The following is an 18,731-nucleotide window of genomic DNA, read 5'->3' on the forward strand; positions in this document are numbered from 1 at the left end:
CGCTGCAGGCGGCAGGGTGCTGGGCCGGCGCTAGCCAGGGTCACGGCCGCAGGCCCGGGTTGGTGGTGTGGGGGGGTGGAATAGCAGCGGCGCCCGCGGCTCTTGGGTGTGTGTGTGTGTGTGTGGCGGGGGGTCGGGTGAGTGGAGAAAGCAGGGCGCGCGGAAGAGCGCGGGGTCCCCAGCACCGCGGGAGCCGGAGGACCGCACGGCCAGAGCTAGCGGCACGGCAGCAGTCCCCGCGTGGTGCCGCGCGCCTAGACGCTGGGACCGCCCAGATCTCTCTCCACGGTGCCCGGCGCCCTCGGCCGCCTCGTCTTCCTTCAGCCCAGGCGCGAGAGGCTCCCAAGTCGAGCGCGCCATGTCCGGGGCTGGATAGCAGCCCGGCCGCCCGCCGGCCCGCCAGCCCGCCCTCCAAGCCACCCGCCAGCGGGCCGGCTGGGGAGTCCCAGGGCAGGCAGGTAGGGGCCGGCCCGGGCGGGGCAGCGGGCGGGGAAGGGCGGGCGGAGGGGCGGGCGGCACGAGGGACTGTCCCCAGCTGTTCTTCTGCGCTGCGCATCTGGTTCCGCTTCCTCCCTCCCGGGGAAGTGAAAGTGGAGGGGAGGGCGCAACCTGGAGCGAGCTAGCTGTGCGGGGCACCCTATACCCCGGAGCTCCCGCGGGCGCTCAAGCCGGGGCACCCCTCCTTCCCGCTAGGGTCACGCGGCTGCTGGCGCTGCTGCCGTCACGTTCTCGACAGTCTGTGCGCGCGCTCCTCTCGGCCCTCTGGCCCCAGGCTCAGCCACCTCCCCAGCGGCGCGCCCTCTGCCCCAGCCCCGACTTCCCGTCATCCGGCTTGTGGGTGTTGAGACCCAATGTGGCTCTAGTACCGTTGTTTTCCCCCAAGGGAGAAGGGACTGCATTCTATAGGACTCTCCCCTGGTTGAGAGAGGGTAGGCCTGGATGCACAAGTCCTGTTGATCCGGAGCCACCCACTTGCCCAGAGGGGGTCTCATCTAACGGCTTTTGCCTGCTGCCTTGGGGCACAGAGAGCTCCGATTGGCCTACAGTGGATGAGAAAGGGAGCTGTGTCCTGGAGTTAAATCAGGAGGCTGACGCTGACTCCTGGCTTCACCTCTCAGATGTGGCGAAGCTCAAGCTAAATTTAGCTTGAGTTGGGGCATGTGTGTCCAGAGGCCAGGTTAAGAAGAGAGCCCGCTTGGCTCCAGTTCTCTGAGGAAGATGGGGAGGTTAAATAAACTCTGCATCCTGGAGACATTGGGAGTTACCTCTGCCTTGCTCGGGATCCTTAGTGTGGGCTTGGCCTTGGTCTGAGGCTGTGCTGGCACCTTCAACAGTGCTGCCCCTTCCCATCGCTGCCACACACCCATAGGCTGACTTATGCTGAGCAAGCGACAGCTTCCCCTTGGCGGGGCCGGTTCAGGAAGTAACCTCCTTTCCCCTCTGAAGCACTCTCCCAGCCTCCAGCCCCTTGCAAGCCACCCACCAGGCTTCCTCCCACCTTCAGCACCCTGGGGCACCTCAGGACTCTTGGGGCTCCCACTCCCCAGGGTCAGGCCATGGAGGCAGGTGAGAAAACAGTTACCGATAGACTCTTGTGGGCCTCATTCTGTCTACGTCTGGGTGGCACGGGCATGGAATGGCTGGGGCCATCTCCCATAGTCCTTTCGTACCCAACTACAGACACGTAAGGATTCTGGAGATGGGAGAGCCCTGATTGCTTGGCCAAATAGGTAAAGTTAAGCTAGGAAAAAAAAAAAAAAAGATAGTTGAAGTCTGAGCAGAAACTAAATTTTGGGTTTTGCAAGCCTTCCTAGAAACCCGTGGGGTCTTCTGAAAATGTAAGAATGGGTGATTTAAGAGCATTGGCTGTGTTAGGGGGTTCTTGTGGTGTTACTACCAGAGCAGGAAGGCCAGAGACCTGTAAAAAGGCTGAGGTTGGTATGATGTGGTGGCCAGAGGGAATGATATCATTGCAGGCCTTTATAGAAAATACTGTGTTCTCTGAGATGTAATTGTAGGGAGTGAAGAGGGCCAGGCCTTTAAAGGAATAGGTGAGTAATGTGTCAGATGTGTGTTGTAGAGTGGAGTCTGGGTTCTTTGGGAAGAGAGGGCTGATATCACTAAGAAGAAGGGAACCTAGTGGTCTCTAAGGAGCTGTGGTGGGATGTGAGAGTGTGGTGATGTCATAGGTGGGAGAGTTCAGGATTGGCTGATCATTTATCCTTTCCTTAGAAGAACTAGGAAGAGGAAAGAAGGGGGGGGTCCATGGGAACCATGGGAACACTAGCCTCTGGTTGCCGTGGGAACACTAGTCTCTCTTGCTTTTTCTCAATTGACCATTCCAGATGCCGTGAGTGAAGGGGGGGCCATGGCAGAGGAGCGACCTCCTCGCTTGGTGGATTACTTCGTGGTGGCTGGGCTTGCAGGAAATGGAGCACCTATACCCGAGGAGACCTGGGTCCCTGAACCTACTGGGCCCCTACGCCCTCCCCGGCCAGCTGAACCTATTACAGATGTGGCGGTCATCGCTAGAGCACTGGGCGAGGAGGTGCCCCAGGGCTATACATGCATCCAGACCTCTGCTGGTGGTCACCCATTGGAGCTCAGTGCTGGGCTCCTGGGTGGGGCTCAACCAGTCATCTGCTACCGCAGGGGGCGTGACAAGCCCCCCCTCGTTGAGCTGGGGTGTGTGCCCCTATCCATGCTGGCACTGGGGGAAGCTGGGAGGGGCTTTTGAGTGGGCTAAGAAGAGGTAGGGACATGGGTTGAAAGGAGGAATATGGGAACAGTGGCAGAATGGGCTAGAGGTCAGAGGGGAGGGGCTTACTGCCTGGGTTGCTGCTCACTAGCTAGTAAATGCTTCTTCATCTGCAAAATGAAAGTAGTGTCTCCTCGCTGGCTGGTTCAGCATATCAGATTGGAGAAACCATGTGAGGAACTTAGCAGAGAGTCTCTCGGTTCTTGGGGGCTTACTCGACAGCTGTGGAGGGCGTGGCTTGGAGGGATGCTTACTGACCGAGGGTAGAGTTGAGGCAAAAGACAGCAAGGGTCCTAGAGGACAGCGCCAAGTAGGAAGTGGTGGGCTTTACGACCAGGGTTTGACAAGGCTGAGAGAGAACGTGGTTGGTTTAGGAGAGCAGGTATGCAAATCCGGCCTCTCCATCCTGACCTCTTGATATCTCTACTTTCTGTGCCAAGGGTTTTATATGAAGGGAAGGAACGACCCAAATCTGGCTTCCAAGTGCTTGACACGACACCATATAGTCACTCAGCCAACCTGGCCCCTCCAGGCCCTGGGCACCCCCGCACCTACCTCATGTACCGGCGGGCAGCAGAGGGGGCAGGGTTGCATGCCCTGGGCATCACTGACCTTTGCCTGATTCTGCCCAGCAAGGGTGAGGGCACTCCTCACACTTATTGCAGGTTGCCCCGAAACCTCAACCCTGGCATGGTGAGTGGTACCTGTGGTATTGAGAGCTAAAACCTGGATCGTTAGTGTAAGGGTGTGGACATGGGGCACAGAGGGCCAGATCAGAGGTGGCTTGGCTGGGGGAACTGGAATTAGGGTACCTCTGAAGACAATAAACAACTGAAGGGTGGTAGAGAGAAGATGGACCCCAGAAACCTTTGTTAGTGATGTGTCTGCTTATCTCTTGTCATTTCTGGGGCAGTGGGGCCCAGCAGTGTACCTGTGCTACAAGGTGGGCCTGGCCAAGGCCAACACGCTGGTGTATGAGGCAGGTGAGTGCCTTCGTTGTCCTTCCTGCCCTCGGACCCTCCATTCTTCTGCTCGGTGCCTCTTGGTGGGTGACTTCAGCGATCCCAGAACTTACTTCCCTTTGCCATCCAGCCCTTCTCTGGGATCCCCCGATTTCTTCACCTGGAATCCAATGGACCTCTTCACTCTAATGGGTGCTTTTCTGCTGGGTTATAGAGCTGCTGGGCCGCTACCCAGAGGAAGACAATGAGGCATTCCCTCTGCCCGAGTCAGTGCCCGTCTTCTGCCTGCCCATGGGAGCCACTATCGAGTGTTGGCCCGCCCAGACCAAGTACCCGGTGCCTGTCTTCTCCACTTTTGTGCTCACGGGTGCTGCTGGTGATAAGGTGGGTATGCGGAGTGTGGTAAGGGGGCCATGCAATGCAGACCCCCTCTGATTATCCCTATACCCCTGCCAGGTGTATGGTGCCGCCTTGCAGTTCTATGAAGCGTTCCCGAGGGCCAGGCTGTCAGAGAGGCAGGCCCGGGCACTGGGCCTGCTGAGTGCTGTGGAACGGGGCCGGGCACTGGGGGGCCGAGCCGTGCGCAGCCGGCGAGCCATCGCTGTGCTGTCTCGCTGGCCGGCCTTCCCCGCCTTCAGAGCCTTCCTCACCTTCCTTTACCGCTACTCCGTCTCAGGCCCCCATCGTCTGCCCCTGGAAGTGTGAGCACGGCTCTCCTGACGTTGGGGAGTTCTGAGGCATTAGAGAGGATAAGTGGGAGGCATGAGGATGGAATTGGGGGGGTGGGTCATGCTGAGCACCTAGCGGACAAGACTGCAGTGTGGTTATATAGTTTGTCCATTTAAGCTACTGGCTAGAGGTAAGTGGAGCCAAGAATCCAGCCTACACTTGTCAGTTGTTGGGTCTTGGCTAGGTTTGTGTCTGCCCAGCACAGATCAGTGTCTTATTTTTATTTATTTGTTTGTTATTTACTTATGAGACAAGGCTTACTATATAGCCCTAGCTGGCCTAGAACTCTCTACATAGACCAGGCTGGTCTCAGAGTCACAGAGGTGACTTTTCTTTCTTTCTTTCTTTCTTTCTTTCTTTCTTTCTTTCTTTCTTTCTTTTTTTTTTTGAGACAGGATTTCTCTGTAGCTTTGGAGCCCTTTTTGGAACTTGCTCTGTAGACCAGGCTGGCCTCGAACTCACAGAGATCCTCCTGCCTCTGCCTCCCGAGTGCTGGGATTAAAGGCGTGCGCCACCATGCTCAGTTTATTGATTCATTTATTTGTTCTTTTTAGAGAACTTCTCATGGTAGCCATGGCTGGCCTGGAACTCATTATGTAGATGAGGGGATTTCAGGCAAGGGGGTCTCTTCTTTAATATAGACAAGATCTATGTATAAAGCTGACCCAAGTCAAGGGGGAGGGTTCAGGGACAAATGAGGGGTTTTGTTGTTGTTGTTGTTGTTTTTTAGCTGAAGATTGAACCCAGGGCCTTGCGCTTGCTAGGCAAGCACTCTACCACTGAGCTAAATCCCCAACCCACGAATGAGGTTTTTGAGGCTAGGGTAAAGAGTATGTGGAGGGACAGGGATGGACGGAGGAGTCAGCCTCACCTCTCTCCTCTCTTCCTAGGCACATCTCCCACTTTGTTCACAACGTCCCGTTCCCGTCCCCACAGAGACCACGCATCCTAGTGCAGGTGAGAGGTGAGCCTAGGGCTGGGCTGGAAGCAAGGAGAGGAGGTGGCAGGGGCCATGAGCATCCTGACCTGTGGCTCTTTTCCCAGATGTCCCCCTATGACAACCTGCTCCTCTGCCAACCTGTCTCCTCCCCCCTGCCCCTCAGGTATGTGTCTAAATGGGGAGTGGGACCTCTGATGACCTGGGGTACAGTGGGAGCTATGAGTCATAGGGGTACAGCTCTGAGGCCTTTGCAGACCGGCCGAGGTGGTGTCTGTGCCCGGCTCCCGAGGCTCCCGAGGCTGTGGTGATAGGTGGTGTCTGTGCCCGGCTCCCGAGGCTCCCAAGGCTGTGGTGACCCCTTCCTCCTCCTGTTTCCCACAGTGGTGCTAGCTTTCTGCAGCTGCTGCAGAGCCTGGGCCCCGAACTGGCTATCTCCTTGCTGCTGGCTGTGCTCACAGAGCACAAACTGCTGGTGCACTCATTGCGGCCAGATCTGCTCACCAGTGTCTGTGAGGCCCTGGTCTCCGTGAGTCCCGCCTCATCTGGGCTACTTCTCCAGAACTGCTGCCCCTCCACCCAGAACTGGACTCCCCTCCTTTTCCTTCCTTAGGGAGAGGGTCCCCAGTCTCTCAGCCTGGGGGTGGTTGTCAGAGACAGGGTTTTCCTTCAAGATTAGCTCCAATAGTTTCTTTCAATAGACCTCACCTCCCCGAGGCCAGGGCCCCTGTGCTCACTGGTTCTCACTCCTTGCTGCTTTAGATGATCTTCCCGTTGCACTGGCAGTGCCCCTACATTCCGCTGTGCCCGCTGGTGCTGGCGGATGTGCTGAGTGCCCCTGTGCCCTTCATTGTGGGTATCCACTCCAGTTATTTCGATCTGCATGACCCACCTGCTGATGTCATCTGTGTTGATCTTGACACCAACACACTCTTCCAGTACGAGGCTAAGTACCATTTGGGGCGAGGGAGGAGAACATGCAAGGGCTGGTGTGTGGGTTTCTTATTGACTCAAAAGGGATTTTGGGCTTCAGAGAAGCCCCAACAGCCTTTCTCCTTGTGTTATCTCGTAGAACGGAGGAGAAGAAGCCCCTCTCTGCTAGGACCCTGCCCCGCCGACCATACAAGCTTTTGCTAGCCACACTGACAAATCTGTACCAGCAGCTGGACCAGAGTGAGAAGCCTGGGTGGGCTTGGGAGGCTGGAAGCTGTTGTTGGCCTCAAATCTCCAGTTCAAGGGGAGGGTCCAGGGGGCAATAGATCTTCCCTGAAGTGTGTTAGGGGGCTTGGATTTGGTGGGAAGTAAAATGAGGCAGGAGTGGGGGAGCAGCCTTCCTGAGCCCATCAAGAAAGCTGAGCCTGCCGGGCAGTGTTGGCACAAGCCACTAGTCCCAGCACTTGGGAGGCAGAGGTAGGCGGATCTCTGTGAGTTCCAGGCCAGCCTGGTCTACAGAGTGAGTTCTAGGACAGCTAGGGCTGTTACACTGAGGAAACCCTGTATGGGGGTTGGGGGAGGGAGGGAGTTGAACCTGTCACAGGAGAGGCTTGAAACTGGTGCCCAACTGTAAGTTTTTAGTGACTCCTGGTGTAAGATCTGTCAGAGGCTGGTTTGGGGGATGGAGACATTTGTATGACAAACAGGGTGGGCCAAGCCCTGTGGACGCTAACCTTGACTCTCAGATGTATTGATTCCCAGCTTACACTGGACCAGAAGAGGAGGCCTCCCTGGAATTCCTGCTGACAGACTATGAGGCAGTGTGTGGCCGCCGGACACGCCTGGAACGGGAAGTTCAGGGGGCCTTCCTGCGCTTCATGGCTTGTCTACTCAAAGGCTACAGGGACTTCCTGCGCCCTCTCACCAAGGCCCCCTCTGAGGGGTCTCGAGATGTTGACAACCTTTTCTACCTTCAGGGTAAATAAAGAGAGTCTGTCTTTGTAAACGGTTTTGAGGGAGGGCACAGTTAGGGGCTGGGCTCCATGAGGCAAGTGAATGGGGTACTCTCTCCGCTGGGAGTGGAAGATGGCTTGTTCCTCCTCTCCTCTGGTCTTGGAGGCAATTAGGGTATACAGGTGAATGTGTCCTGCTAGCTGGGAGGGAGCCCTTGGCCTAAGGCGAATGTAGTCATCCTGGTGGTGAGCAGCAGTCAGGAGTCCAGGTCTGCGGCAGGACCTGCCCTTGGAGAATTCCCAGTCTGCAGCAATAGATATAAACAGACAAGGAAGGGACTCTGGGGAACTGTGATGTTGGAGAGCCGAAGTGCTCTGTGGGAGAGGTGTGACAAAATGGCGAGAGCCGAGAGCTGGGTACAGGGAGGAGAGGGCTGTGGTAGCTAGAGAACTGTGGGACCCCTTCAGACCCACTCTCACTGCCTCAGGTTTCCTCAAGTCCCGGGAACGCTCCAGCCACAAGCTGTATTCTCAGCTGTTACACACACAGATGTTCTCCCAGTTCATCGAGGAATGCTCTTTCGGCTCTGCCCGGCATGCCGCCCTTGAATTCTTTGACTCTTGTGTCGATAAGGTATTGAGCATCGTCCACTGAGTTCCTCCTGCGTGGCCCTGTTATCCCCAGGCCACTATTAACTGTGTATCTCAGCTGTGACTCGGATGGACGGCTGGAGGGAGACAGCCTGTGAGGCCATACGTGGCCGGCTCCATCTGCTTCACTATCCTTCCAATCTTCTCCGGGTGGATCTCCAGAACTCCTTCCCTGGGAATGTGTTTTCCTGGGAGAGGCCATCTTCTGGGGACACCTGCTCTGTTAACTCTTACTCTTTTATCCTGGCCCAGGTCCACCCAGAGCAGGAGAAGCCTGAGCCCACACCCCTCGTGGAGCTGGAGGAGCTATCAGGAAGTGAGCTCACCGTCTTCATCACACCCCCAGAGGAGCCCCCTGTACCGGAAGGCAGTGAATCTACTCCCCAGTACTGGTAAAAGTCTTTTCCCTTCGCCCAGCAAATTTAGCTCAGTGGTAGAGTGCTTGCCTAGTGAGCGCAAGGCCCTGGGTTCGATCCTCAGCTCAAAAAAAAAAAAAAAGTCTTTTCCTTTCACCTGTCCCAAGGCCCATGCTCAGCCCCTGTGTTAACTGCCCCCATGTTGCCTCTGTCTCTCCAGTTATGATGGGTTTCCAGAGCTAAAAGCTGAGCTATTTGAGTCTCCTCAGGAACAGCGGGGAGCCCTGCCTGTACCGGGTCCATCCCGTAGTGCCCCCAGCAGCCCTGCGCCTCGTCGTACCAAACAGGTAACTAGCGGTAGGCCCCACAGGGGAGCCTGGCACAGTGGTTATTGCTTCATGGTCGAATGAGGATACTCATGGTGCTTATCCCCTAAAGCTGCTGGGAGGTTTCCATAAGCTTGGTACATAAAAAACCAACAAAACAACAAACAAACAAAAACCCACCCTGTACGGCCAGGTATAGTGATGCATGCCTTTGATTTCAGCACTCGGGAAGCAGAGGAAAACAGATCTCTGAGTTCGAGGCCGGCCTGGCTTATAGAGTGAGTTTTTAGGACAGTCAGAGCTGTTACACAGAGAAACCTTGTCTCAAACAAACAACAAAATGTTAGCTTTTGTTACCATTGTTTACCATCGGAGCTAGCTACATCTTACAAGGTGCCCACTCACGCTCCAGGGCCAGGCTACTCTACCCTACTGAGGCTCCCCAGAGGGTTGTAGCTTAGGCAATGCCTCAGGCCCTTTTACATCCTTAGAACACAGACCCTGTCTCAGGAAAAGTGTTGCTTCTCACACTGCTCATACACTCAGGAGGTTGAGGCAAGGTCTGGTCCAGCCTAGGCTATATGACAAGACTTTATCTCAGAAAAATATTGGAAAAAAAAAAAAAAAAGATCTGTACTGGCCTTGGCATCCTATTTACCTTGGTGTGTCCCTTGCCCCACCTAGGAGATGAAGGTTGCCCAGCGAATGGCACAGAAGTCAGCCACTGTGCCTGAGCTGTGGGCCCGGTGCCTACTAGGTCACTGCTATGGACTGTGGTTCCTGTGCCTGCCTGCCTACGTGCGGTCTGCACCCTCCCGGGTTCGGGCACTTCATACAGCCTACCATGTGTTGCGGGAGATGGAGAACAGCAAGGTGGTGCTCCCTGATGAGGTAGGCATTCACCACCTGTGTGTTCATACCCACCTCTGATCCCAGCAAGGATGTGCAACTCTAGGGACTGTGAAAGGGAAACTCGGTGGAGACCAGGTAAAGTGGATGGGCGGCCCAGAGTGAAGTAACGGCTCCATCAGAGTGCATGAGCACACGCAGGGCAAAGCAGTGGAGACCGCAGGGCGCTGAGAGCAGCAGGAAGGGAACTGGAGGCTGGAAGAGGGTCCTTGCTGAGACGTGGGGATTTGGGTTGGAGGAAGTCCCTGACAGCCTGTGCCTCTCTGGGCCTAGGTGTGTTACCGGGTGTTGATGCAGCTCTGCTCACACTATGGCCAGCCCGTGCTGTCTGTTCGAGTCATGCTAGATATGAGACGGGCAGGCATTGTGCCCAACACCATCACCTACGGTTACTACAACAAGGTATTAATCGGGGGCAGGAGGTAGGATGCAGTCTGTGTTGGGGAGAGCATTGTTCTTTGACAGCTGCGGCTGTCCCCATTCCTTGGTCCTGTGGTCATTGTCATCTTTCCTGCCTCTGTGTTTGTTGCCTTTAAGCAGACAGAAGGTTTTCTTGTTTTTCATTTTTTTTTTCAGACTTAGCGACCTTGATTCTTATTTACAACAACCTTAAACTCCATGCCAGATACTGTCCCAGATACATTACACATTTCAAATCATTTTATCTCCACAGTACCCCCGGGCATAGAGTGATTCATCCCTGTATTATAGGAATTGAGGTTGCAGAGAATTTGTAACTTGCCCCGGGTCCCACTGTAAACAAGTTAGGGAGTCAGAATATAGGCAAAATTATACCCAGAATTCAGCCTCTTAACCACAATACTAAACTGTCTCCTATTTTTCAGATAAGGAAACTAAGTAGTTAAGCCGTTAAGACTATTTCTCCAAAGCCATTTAGTTTATAAATAGAGTCTCCCAGTACTCAGGAGGCAGAGGCAAGGAGCATCTCTGTGAGTTCAAGGCCATCCTGGTCTACAGAGTGAGTTCCAGGCTAGCCAGGGCTACATAGTGAGACTCTCGATAGGCAGACAGACAGACAGATGAATAGTAGAAGCTAGATATACTTTTCTCCACTACCACTGATAATGCCTCTTGGGTGCTCCTGTTTCTGGCTGAGCTATTGGCTAGATCGTCCTAGCCAGCATGTTTGGAGAAGAAAGTAGTTCCCGGGGTTCAGGACGGGAGGGAGGGCATCACTAGGTGGGCACTATGATTGACAGGCTGTGCTGGAAAGCAAATGGCCATCTGGTACACCGGGTGGACGCCTACGCTGGGCCAAGCTCCGGAATGTTGTCTTGGGGGCTGCTCAGTTCCGCCAGCCCTTGAAGGACAGACGGCAGCAGCAGCAGTGGCAGCAGCAGCAGCAGCAGCAGCAACAGGTGGCTGTGCATCAAGAGTCGGGCAGCTCTCAGACAGGTGGGTCGGGACTGGCGAGATAGCTGTGGTGCCAGGCGTGAGGCTTCACACCTGCAGTCCTAGGGCTTGGGAAGCAGAGACAGAATGATTGATTGTTGCAAACTCAAAGCTACCTTGTGCTACATAGTGAGTTCCAGGCCAGATTGGAACACATAGTGAGAATTTGTATCAATAGGGAAAAAAAAATGGCGCAGGGGGGTTGGGGGAATAGTGTAAGCCTTTGATGCCAGCCATCCTGGGGGGGAGGGGGCAGATCTCTTGTGTTTGGGGGGGTGGGGGGTGGCGCAAGCCTTTGATGCCAGCACTCCTGAGGGGGAGGTGGGGGGGGGCAGATGAGTTCCAGGACAGCAAGGCTACACAGAGGAACTCTATCTCTAAAAACAACAACAAAAAAGACAGGGCTGGATGAGGTAGTTAGGTAGTCTGATGGGGAGAGACCCAGAAAACTAGGACTAGCAGGCCTTTCTGTGTGTGGACACCCTGCATTTGTTTGGTAGAGGTATAAAGTTCTATCTGAGAGAAACTGCGAAACCCAGGCTCACCCAAGGGGCTGTTCCAGTCTGGTCTAAATCCTTGTGCTTCCTACAGAGCCCTGTCTGGAGCGCCCTTCCCCAACTCGCCCTCTTCAGCGCCAGACTACTTGGGCAGGGCGAAGTCTGCGGGATCCATCCTCACCCACCGGGCGCCTGGTCAAGAGTGGAAGCCTAGGCAGTGCCCCAGGGGCACAGCCCACTGTGGAGGCTGGTGTGGCTCACAGTGAGTACCCTTATCTGACCTTCTCTCTTCCTCCCTTTTTTCCTAACAACTTTTCAGCAAGAGAGGGGAAGACTAGGGCCATGATTGGGGAGCTCCATGTAATGGTTAGTGGTCCTGTAGGCTCTTGAGGCAGTCTTGCCTAAATGTTATGGTGAGTTGTGATGCTAGAATTTGTTCGTTTATTCAGTTATTCATTCTAAAAAAAAATTTTTTTTTTTTTTTTTTTTTTTTTTTTCGAGACAGGGTTTCTCTCTGTAGCTTTGGAGCCTGTCCTGGACTAGCTCTGTAGACCAGGCTGACCTCGAACTCACAGAGATCCGCCTGCCTCTGCCTCCTGAGTGCTGGGATTACAGGCGTGCGCCACCACCGCCTGGCTCATTTTAAAAATTTTATTGTATGTGTATGGGTGTTTTTTGCCTACATGTATATTAGTATATCACCTGTATCCCTGGTGCTCATGGAGGCCAGAAGAGGGCGTCAGAGTTATACATGATTGTGGGCTGCCATGTGGGTGCTGGGAGTTGAACGCGGTCCTCAGGAAGAGCAGCCAGTGCTCCTAACTACTGAGCCATTTTTCCAGTCACTGATGCTGGAGTTTTTGCTGCAGGAATTGTGTTTGCTTGGGGAAAGAGCAGCTAGAAGAGTGCAGGGCTCCATTTCTCTTCCCTTTTGACCTGCAGTGATAGAGGCCTTGGGGGTCCTCGAACCCCGTGGATCACCAGTGCCTTGGCAGGATGGAAGTCTCTCAGACCTGAGTCTGACAGGGGAAGAGCTGGCACCTGGAGGAAGCCCAGGGGGTTCAGGCTCAGCCCTGAGTGCCCAGTCCACCGAGACCCTCGAAGGGATAAGTGGGCGGGGCCCCAAAACCAGTGGATGTCAGGAGGAAGTGGGCACCCCCAGAAAAGGACTGGGTGCCCGCCTCCAACAGCTTCTCACCCCTTCCCGCCGCTCCTCTGCCTCCCGCATCCCCCCACCCGAGTTACCCCCCGACATGCCTCCTGCGGCCCGCCGAAGTCCCATGGATAGCCTTCTGTGGCCCCGAGAACGCCCTGGATCCACTGCTTCCGAGGTAGCCAATGGGAGAAGAGATGCTTTACTGTCAGGAGGGGAGGGGCTGCTGGCTGGGAGAATGCCCCTAAAGGTGACAGAGAGTGACTGAAACCGGCAGCGTTCTAAGTGAGAGGAACAAAGGGCTAGCTGGCTGTGCTTTCTCTTGTCACGGCAGAGTTCCGCTTCTCTGGGCAGTGAGCTGGATCTGTCAGAGTCTTCTCTCAGCAGCTTAAGTCTGCGCCGTTCTTCAGAGCGCCTCAGTGATGCCCCTGGATCTTTCCAACCACCTTCCCTGGAAGTGAGCATACCCCAATCTACACCATTGTGCAGGAACACACCCAGCTCATATCCCCTCCTGGAAAGGCAGGGGAGGGCAGGAGGTGGAAGCAGGCCTGGCTGGGTTTTAGAGATGGAAGGGGCAGGGAAGGGCGTGGGGTTTGGGGCCCTGGAACTAAGTAAGGCTCGTTTCCTGGGGTCTCCTTGCCTACAGATCCTGCTGTCTAGCTGCTCCTTGTGCCGTGCCTGTGATTCACTGGTGTATGATGAGGAGATCATGGCTGGCTGGGCACCTGATGACTCGAACCTCAATACAACCTGCCCCTTCTGCGCCTCTCCCTTTGTGCCCCTGCTCAGTGTCCAGACCCTTGATTCTCGACCCAGGTGCCCAAGGCAGGAAAAGTGCTGGGGGCAGGGGAGGATGAGGCAGATGGTGCTCCAAGAGCTGACACCCTCCTGCTGTTCCCCTGCAGTGCCCCTAGCCCAAAGTCTGCCCTTGCTGGTGCCAGTGGCAGCAAAGATGAGCCTGTCCCTGGAGGGCCTGGCCCTGTGCTCAGTGACCGGAGGCTCTGCCTTGCCCTGGATGAACCCCAGCTCTGCAATGGGCATATGGGGGTAAGGCTGGGTGATGAGGAAGTGGGAGTGTGTTGTCTGTTGAGGGGAGGTCGAGGAGTGGCGGATGGATGGGCACTGAGGACCAGGGGCGTGCGAGAGGCGTTTGGACTTGCTGAGTTACTGGGGGGCGAGCCTCTGGTTGTGGCCTTTAGTGCGGATGTTCTGACTGTTCCCCTACTTGTGCCAATAGAGCGTGTCTCGGAGAGTTGAGAACGGGGCATGGGCATACCTGAGCCCTCTAGTGCTGCGGAAAGAGCTAGAGTCTCTAGTAGAGAATGAGGGCAGTGAGGTGTTGGCATTGCCTGAGTTGCCCGCTGCCCACCCCATCATCTTCTGGAACCTTCTGTGGTATTTCCAACGGCTACGCCTGCCTAGTATTCTACCAGGCTTGGTGTTGGCATCCTATGACGGGCACCCCCTCAGCCAGGTCAGTGCCCTTATATAGTCCTTGCCTCCTGAATGCTTCCTTCCTCTCCTCTCAGTTCTTTGTCTCTTCGCCCTCTCTGTCCTTGGCAGTGTAGAAAAGACATTTTTCCAGGCAGGGTTTGTCACTCTGACCCTCCTCCATTTCATCATCTGTCAAAATGGCATAAGCAGAAACCTAATAGGATGGTGTCGGCGGAAGTTTCTGTCCCACAAGCCATTCCCAAGTAACTGGCATGGAGACTTAACATTAATTGTAAATGCTGGGCCGATAGCTCAGGCTTGTTACTGACTATCACAACTCAAATTAACCCATTTCAATTAATGTATTGCCACATGGCTTGTGGATTTACCTGCCCTCCAGCATGTCTTATCCCCTCTGTGTTTCCTGGTGACTCTTCTGTCTCTACCCTTCTTCCTAGAATTCTCCTAGTCTGACTCTCTCTCCCAATCTCTTCCTGCCCAGCTATAGGCCAGTCAGCTCTTTATTAACCAATGAGAGTAATACATTTTTACAGTGTACAGATTGTTACACAGCAGCATAGGTACTTGATGCAGTCAGTGACTAGTACCTAAAAAATGGTTAATGTTTTTCTGTTTATTCCAACAATACTTATTGCATACATTTTAGGGTCCAGGTGCTAGGTATGTAACAATGTAAAACAAAATTCTGGGAGATGGGGAACTGGGAGATGGGGTTGGGGATTTAGCTCAGTAGTAGAGCGCTTGCCTAGCAAGTGCAAGGCCCTGGGTTCGGTCCTCAGCTCCGGCAAAAAAAGAACTGGGAGATGAGAATTTCTTACCTCAGGACATGGTGGCTTCAGTCTCTAATCCCAACACTTGGGAGGAGGCATTCAGGTAGATCTCTGTGGGTTCCACACCTGCCTAGTCTACATAGTGAGACCCTGTCTCAAATACCAATAACAGCAAAAATAAGTTCTTTGCCTTTCTCTTTTATTATGTCCTGTAATGTTTCTCTGTTTCATTGTCTGTCTGTCTTTTTCTTGTCCTCTGCTTCTCATTCTGAATTTTTTTTATCTTAGCCCTCCCAGGGACCATCTCCTTGGCTAACCACTGATCCAGCCTCTGTGCATGTGCGTCTGCTATGGGATGTCCTGACCCCTGACCCCAACAGCTGCCCACCTCTCTATGTGCTCTGGAGGGTCCACAGTGAGTTGGTACTTGATCTAGGAGTGAAAGGGGTAGGCTCCTCACCTAGAGAGTTTGGTGATCCTGGTAAATCTTCCTTCCTTTTATCCAGGCCAGATCCCACAGCGAATAGTCTGGCCAGGCCCAGTACCCTCATGTCTTAGCTTGGCATTACTGGAGTCAGTGCTGCGCCATGTCGGACTCAACGAGGTTCATAAAGCTGTTGGGCTCCTGCTGGAAACTCTGGGGCCCCCTCCCACAGGCCTGCACCTGCAGAGGTATGATGTTCTCACCTAGGCAGACCTTGACCTGACCTTTGCACCTCTCTTCTTTGACACTCCTCTATGTTTACTATAGGGGAATCTACCGTGAGATCTTATTCCTGACAATGGCTGCTCTGGGCAAGGACCATGTGGACATAGGTAAGGGTACAAGCAGATGCTGAAGAGATAAGGGATGTGGGACCAGACATAAGAGGAGGCCCTAAAGCATCCATTTCCATCCTCTACCCTAGTGGCTTTCGACAAGAAGTACAAGTCTGCCTTCAACAAGCTGGCCAGCAGCATGGGCAAGGAGGAACTGAGGCAGCGGCGTGCACAGATGCCTACTCCCAAGGCCATTGACTGCCGAAAATGTTTTGGAGCACCTCTGGAATGCTAGGGACCGTTAAGCTCCCCTCTCCCGCCTTGGGTGGAGAGATGGGGATGAAGAGTGGATTCTAGACATAGCTCGGCTCCCTGCTCCCTTCATAGAGGAATTGGAAACAGGCTGTTCAGCCATAGGCTCCAAGTGGAAAATAGCGGGAAGAGGGACTCACTGTTACCGGAAGTGACAGTTCCCCTATCTCCAACCTGTCCAATTTGTTCATGCTGATGTTGGGGGAAGCTGGGGAAGCTGGCACAGCTCCATTCTTTCTCCATCCTGTTCCAGGGACTCCTTTCCAGGGTATCCTCAGATCTGCAGTGCCCTGGTAGACTTAGAAGTTTTTGTTTTAAAAAACAACTGGAAAGATTTAGAGCTCCTGAGCTTCTGCCCTGAATGGAAGGGAGGGCTTTCCTTCCCCACCTCTCTTCCCTGACATTGCTGAAGGAGCAAGCCCAAGGCAATCTTAGTGTTGTATTTTATTTAGTTATTTATTCTGAGGCCACAGCTCCTGTGCTTAGGAGATGCTCTAGGAGCGTAAGACAGAAGGGAATTAGGTTTGTAGCTCCTTGAGAGCCGTGCACTGGGACACGGAGGAGTCCCAAACTTCCCTGTGGAAGAACTGGTGCCTCTTCTAGTCCCTTCCTTCTTGTCCACTCCACCTTGGGGAATGCCTCTCCCATCCATGGCCTTGACCTGTGCAATAAGGATTGTTCTCTGCAAAGTTTTGTTGGATGTAAATATAGTAAAAGCTGCTTCTGCCTTTTTTTCTTCTGCCTCCTGTCCTCTGAATTTGGGGTGATACCATAGTTTTCCTGGCTGCACATTCTCTCAGCTGCCTTTACATTCTTTGTAACCATCAGGTACATCCTGGCCACTTGGTATATAGGGAGTCAGCAGAAGGGTGAATTTAGTGCTGGCTATGGTGGTGCCAGTCTGCATGGCACTTCCGGCCCTCCCACACAATCACCCCCTTGTCCCTCATCTGTACCCCGCACAAAGGCTCCATTCTCTGGGGGCCCTGAGCTCATCTTTGCCTTATTTCCTCTCCTCCTGTCCCCTCCCTGACCCCAGCTTCTCCTGTACCTTCACAAAGATGATAGCTCTCCTCACTCGTTGCCATTTCTCTTGTGTATCAGAAGCCCTGGCTATCATCCCAGCTCTCCTTAGTTGCTCTAGCTCCGGACAGTGCTCCTCACTGTGATCTAAATTAGAGGCCGCCGTAGGAAGAAAGAAGCAAGGAGTAACAGTCTTGCTGTGTGAATGCCAGGGAGATGGACATCATTTTTCTTTTTTAGATTATTTTATGTGTATATATGGTGTGCATGTGTGTCTGTGTGTCTGTGTGTGTCTTAGAGTATATATGTGCACCACATGCATGCAGTACCCACAGAGGCCAGAAGAGGGTGTTGGATAGTCTGGAACTAGAGTCACCATGTGGCTGCTAGGAACAGAACCCAGATCCTCTGCAAGAGAAGCAAGTGCTTTTAACTGCTGAGCTGTATCTCTCCAGTCTTCAAGTGTGTGTGTGTGTGTGTGTGTGTGTGTGTGTGTGTGTGTGTGTGTGTACCACATATGCAGGTGCCCACAGTAGCCAGAACAGGGGGTTGGATCCCTTGGAGCAGGCAGTTGTGAGCTAGTTGCCTGATGTGGGTGCTGGGAACTGAACTTGAACTGTGAAAGCTCAGTAAGCAATCTTAACCGTGGAGCTATCTATCTAATTCCCCAGGCATCATTTTTCTAATCTCAGGCCCATCTGGAATTTTCTCTCTTTTTCCTGTGTAATGAAATAAACACAGGAAACAACTCCTAGCAGAGCTACAAAACCAATTACCAAAGGGAATCAGCCAGTTAACAAACAAATGCCTTGGGGGAAAAGGTCAGGGGTTTTCATGAAGGACATGATTTACATAAAGTGTTAGTGAAAATTCCTAGGAGGTGGTGATCAGTGGATGAAAAGAATGCAGGTTAGGGGTGGTGGCACACCCTTTTAATCACAGCATGCTGGTTAGAGACAGGTGACCTGTGAGTTCTGTGTCAGCCTCGTCTACATTGGGAGTTCCAGGCTAGCTACGACACTTCAGTGAGACCTTGTCTTTTTTTTGTTGTTTGTTTTGTTTTGTTTTGTTTTTGTTTAAAGTGTTCCTTTTAAGTATTAGGACCTGAGCCAAAAACCCTTCCCATTCAATACTGAGGATGCTTTTCCAGTATCCTAAAGGAGTAAAGAAGGGAATAAGGAGTTTCAGAAATTTTGTCTTGCCAGGAGGTGGTCAGCATGCCTTTAATCCCAGCACTCAGGAGGCAGAGGCAGGTGGATCTCTGAGTTTGAGGCCAGCCTGGTCTATAGAATTAGTTCTAGAACAGCCAGGGCTACACAGAGAAAACTGTCTCAAAAAAACCAAAAAACCGCCAGGCAGCAGTGGCACACACCTTTAATCCCAGCACTCAAGGCAGAGGCAGGAGGATCTCTGTGAGTTTGAATCCAGCCTGGTCTACAGAGTGAGATCCAGGACAGGAATCCTGTCTTTTTTCGTTTTTTTTTTTTTTTTCCCCCCGAGAGAGGGTTTCTCTGTGTAGCTTTGGAGCCTGTCCTGGGACTTGCTCTGTAGATCAGGCTGGTCTTGAACTCAGAGATCCACCTGCCTCTGCCTCCCCAGAAGTTATTTTTTCTATTCTTAGGGTGCTGGGATTAAAGGCGTAGGCGACCACCAACCAGCAAGTATAGAGTCTCACTGGCCTAGAGCACTCTTTTCTGGGTTCAGGCTGGCCTGGAACTTGCTATGTGGTCAAGATGACCTTGAAGATCCTTCTTCTCCTTCCAAGTGATGGAATTCACAAGTCCTCTAAAGAGAACTACAGGATTTCTTAACTAAAGGGATAACTGTGGTTA

General features: G+C 53.4%; 1 protein-coding gene across 2 annotated transcripts; it reads left to right on the forward strand.

Moving 5' to 3' along the window:
• The first annotated feature begins 36 nt into the window (after positions 1-36).
• Dennd4b (DENN domain containing 4B) lies at positions 37-16,612 on the forward strand. Of its 2 annotated transcripts, none has more exons than XM_036190102.1 (28): positions 37-458; positions 2,346-2,685; positions 3,199-3,451; positions 3,672-3,741; positions 3,935-4,104; positions 4,177-4,421; positions 5,340-5,406; positions 5,494-5,552; positions 5,771-5,915; positions 6,149-6,324; positions 6,459-6,559; positions 7,082-7,297; positions 7,761-7,906; positions 8,176-8,315; positions 8,500-8,626; positions 9,290-9,496; positions 9,788-9,916; positions 10,735-10,930; positions 11,519-11,686; positions 12,367-12,755; positions 12,912-13,034; positions 13,227-13,396; positions 13,486-13,627; positions 13,818-14,054; positions 15,094-15,220; positions 15,312-15,477; positions 15,557-15,621; positions 15,714-16,612. In XM_036190102.1, the coding sequence occupies exons 2-28, from the start codon at positions 2,369-2,371 to the stop codon at positions 15,857-15,859; spliced, it is 4,497 nt and encodes a 1,498-aa protein (XP_036045995.1). In that variant the 5' UTR covers positions 37-458; positions 2,346-2,368; the 3' UTR covers positions 15,860-16,612. The 2 variants fall into 2 exon arrangements, with proteins under 2 accessions (XP_036045995.1, XP_036045996.1); XM_036190103.1 differs by having other exon boundaries at positions 37-454.
• Positions 16,613-18,731: the final 2,119 nt, after the last annotated feature.

Source organism: Onychomys torridus, chromosome 6, assembly GCF_903995425.1.
Source record: "Onychomys torridus chromosome 6, mOncTor1.1, whole genome shotgun sequence".
Lineage (NCBI taxonomy): Eukaryota > Metazoa > Chordata > Mammalia > Rodentia > Cricetidae > Onychomys > Onychomys torridus.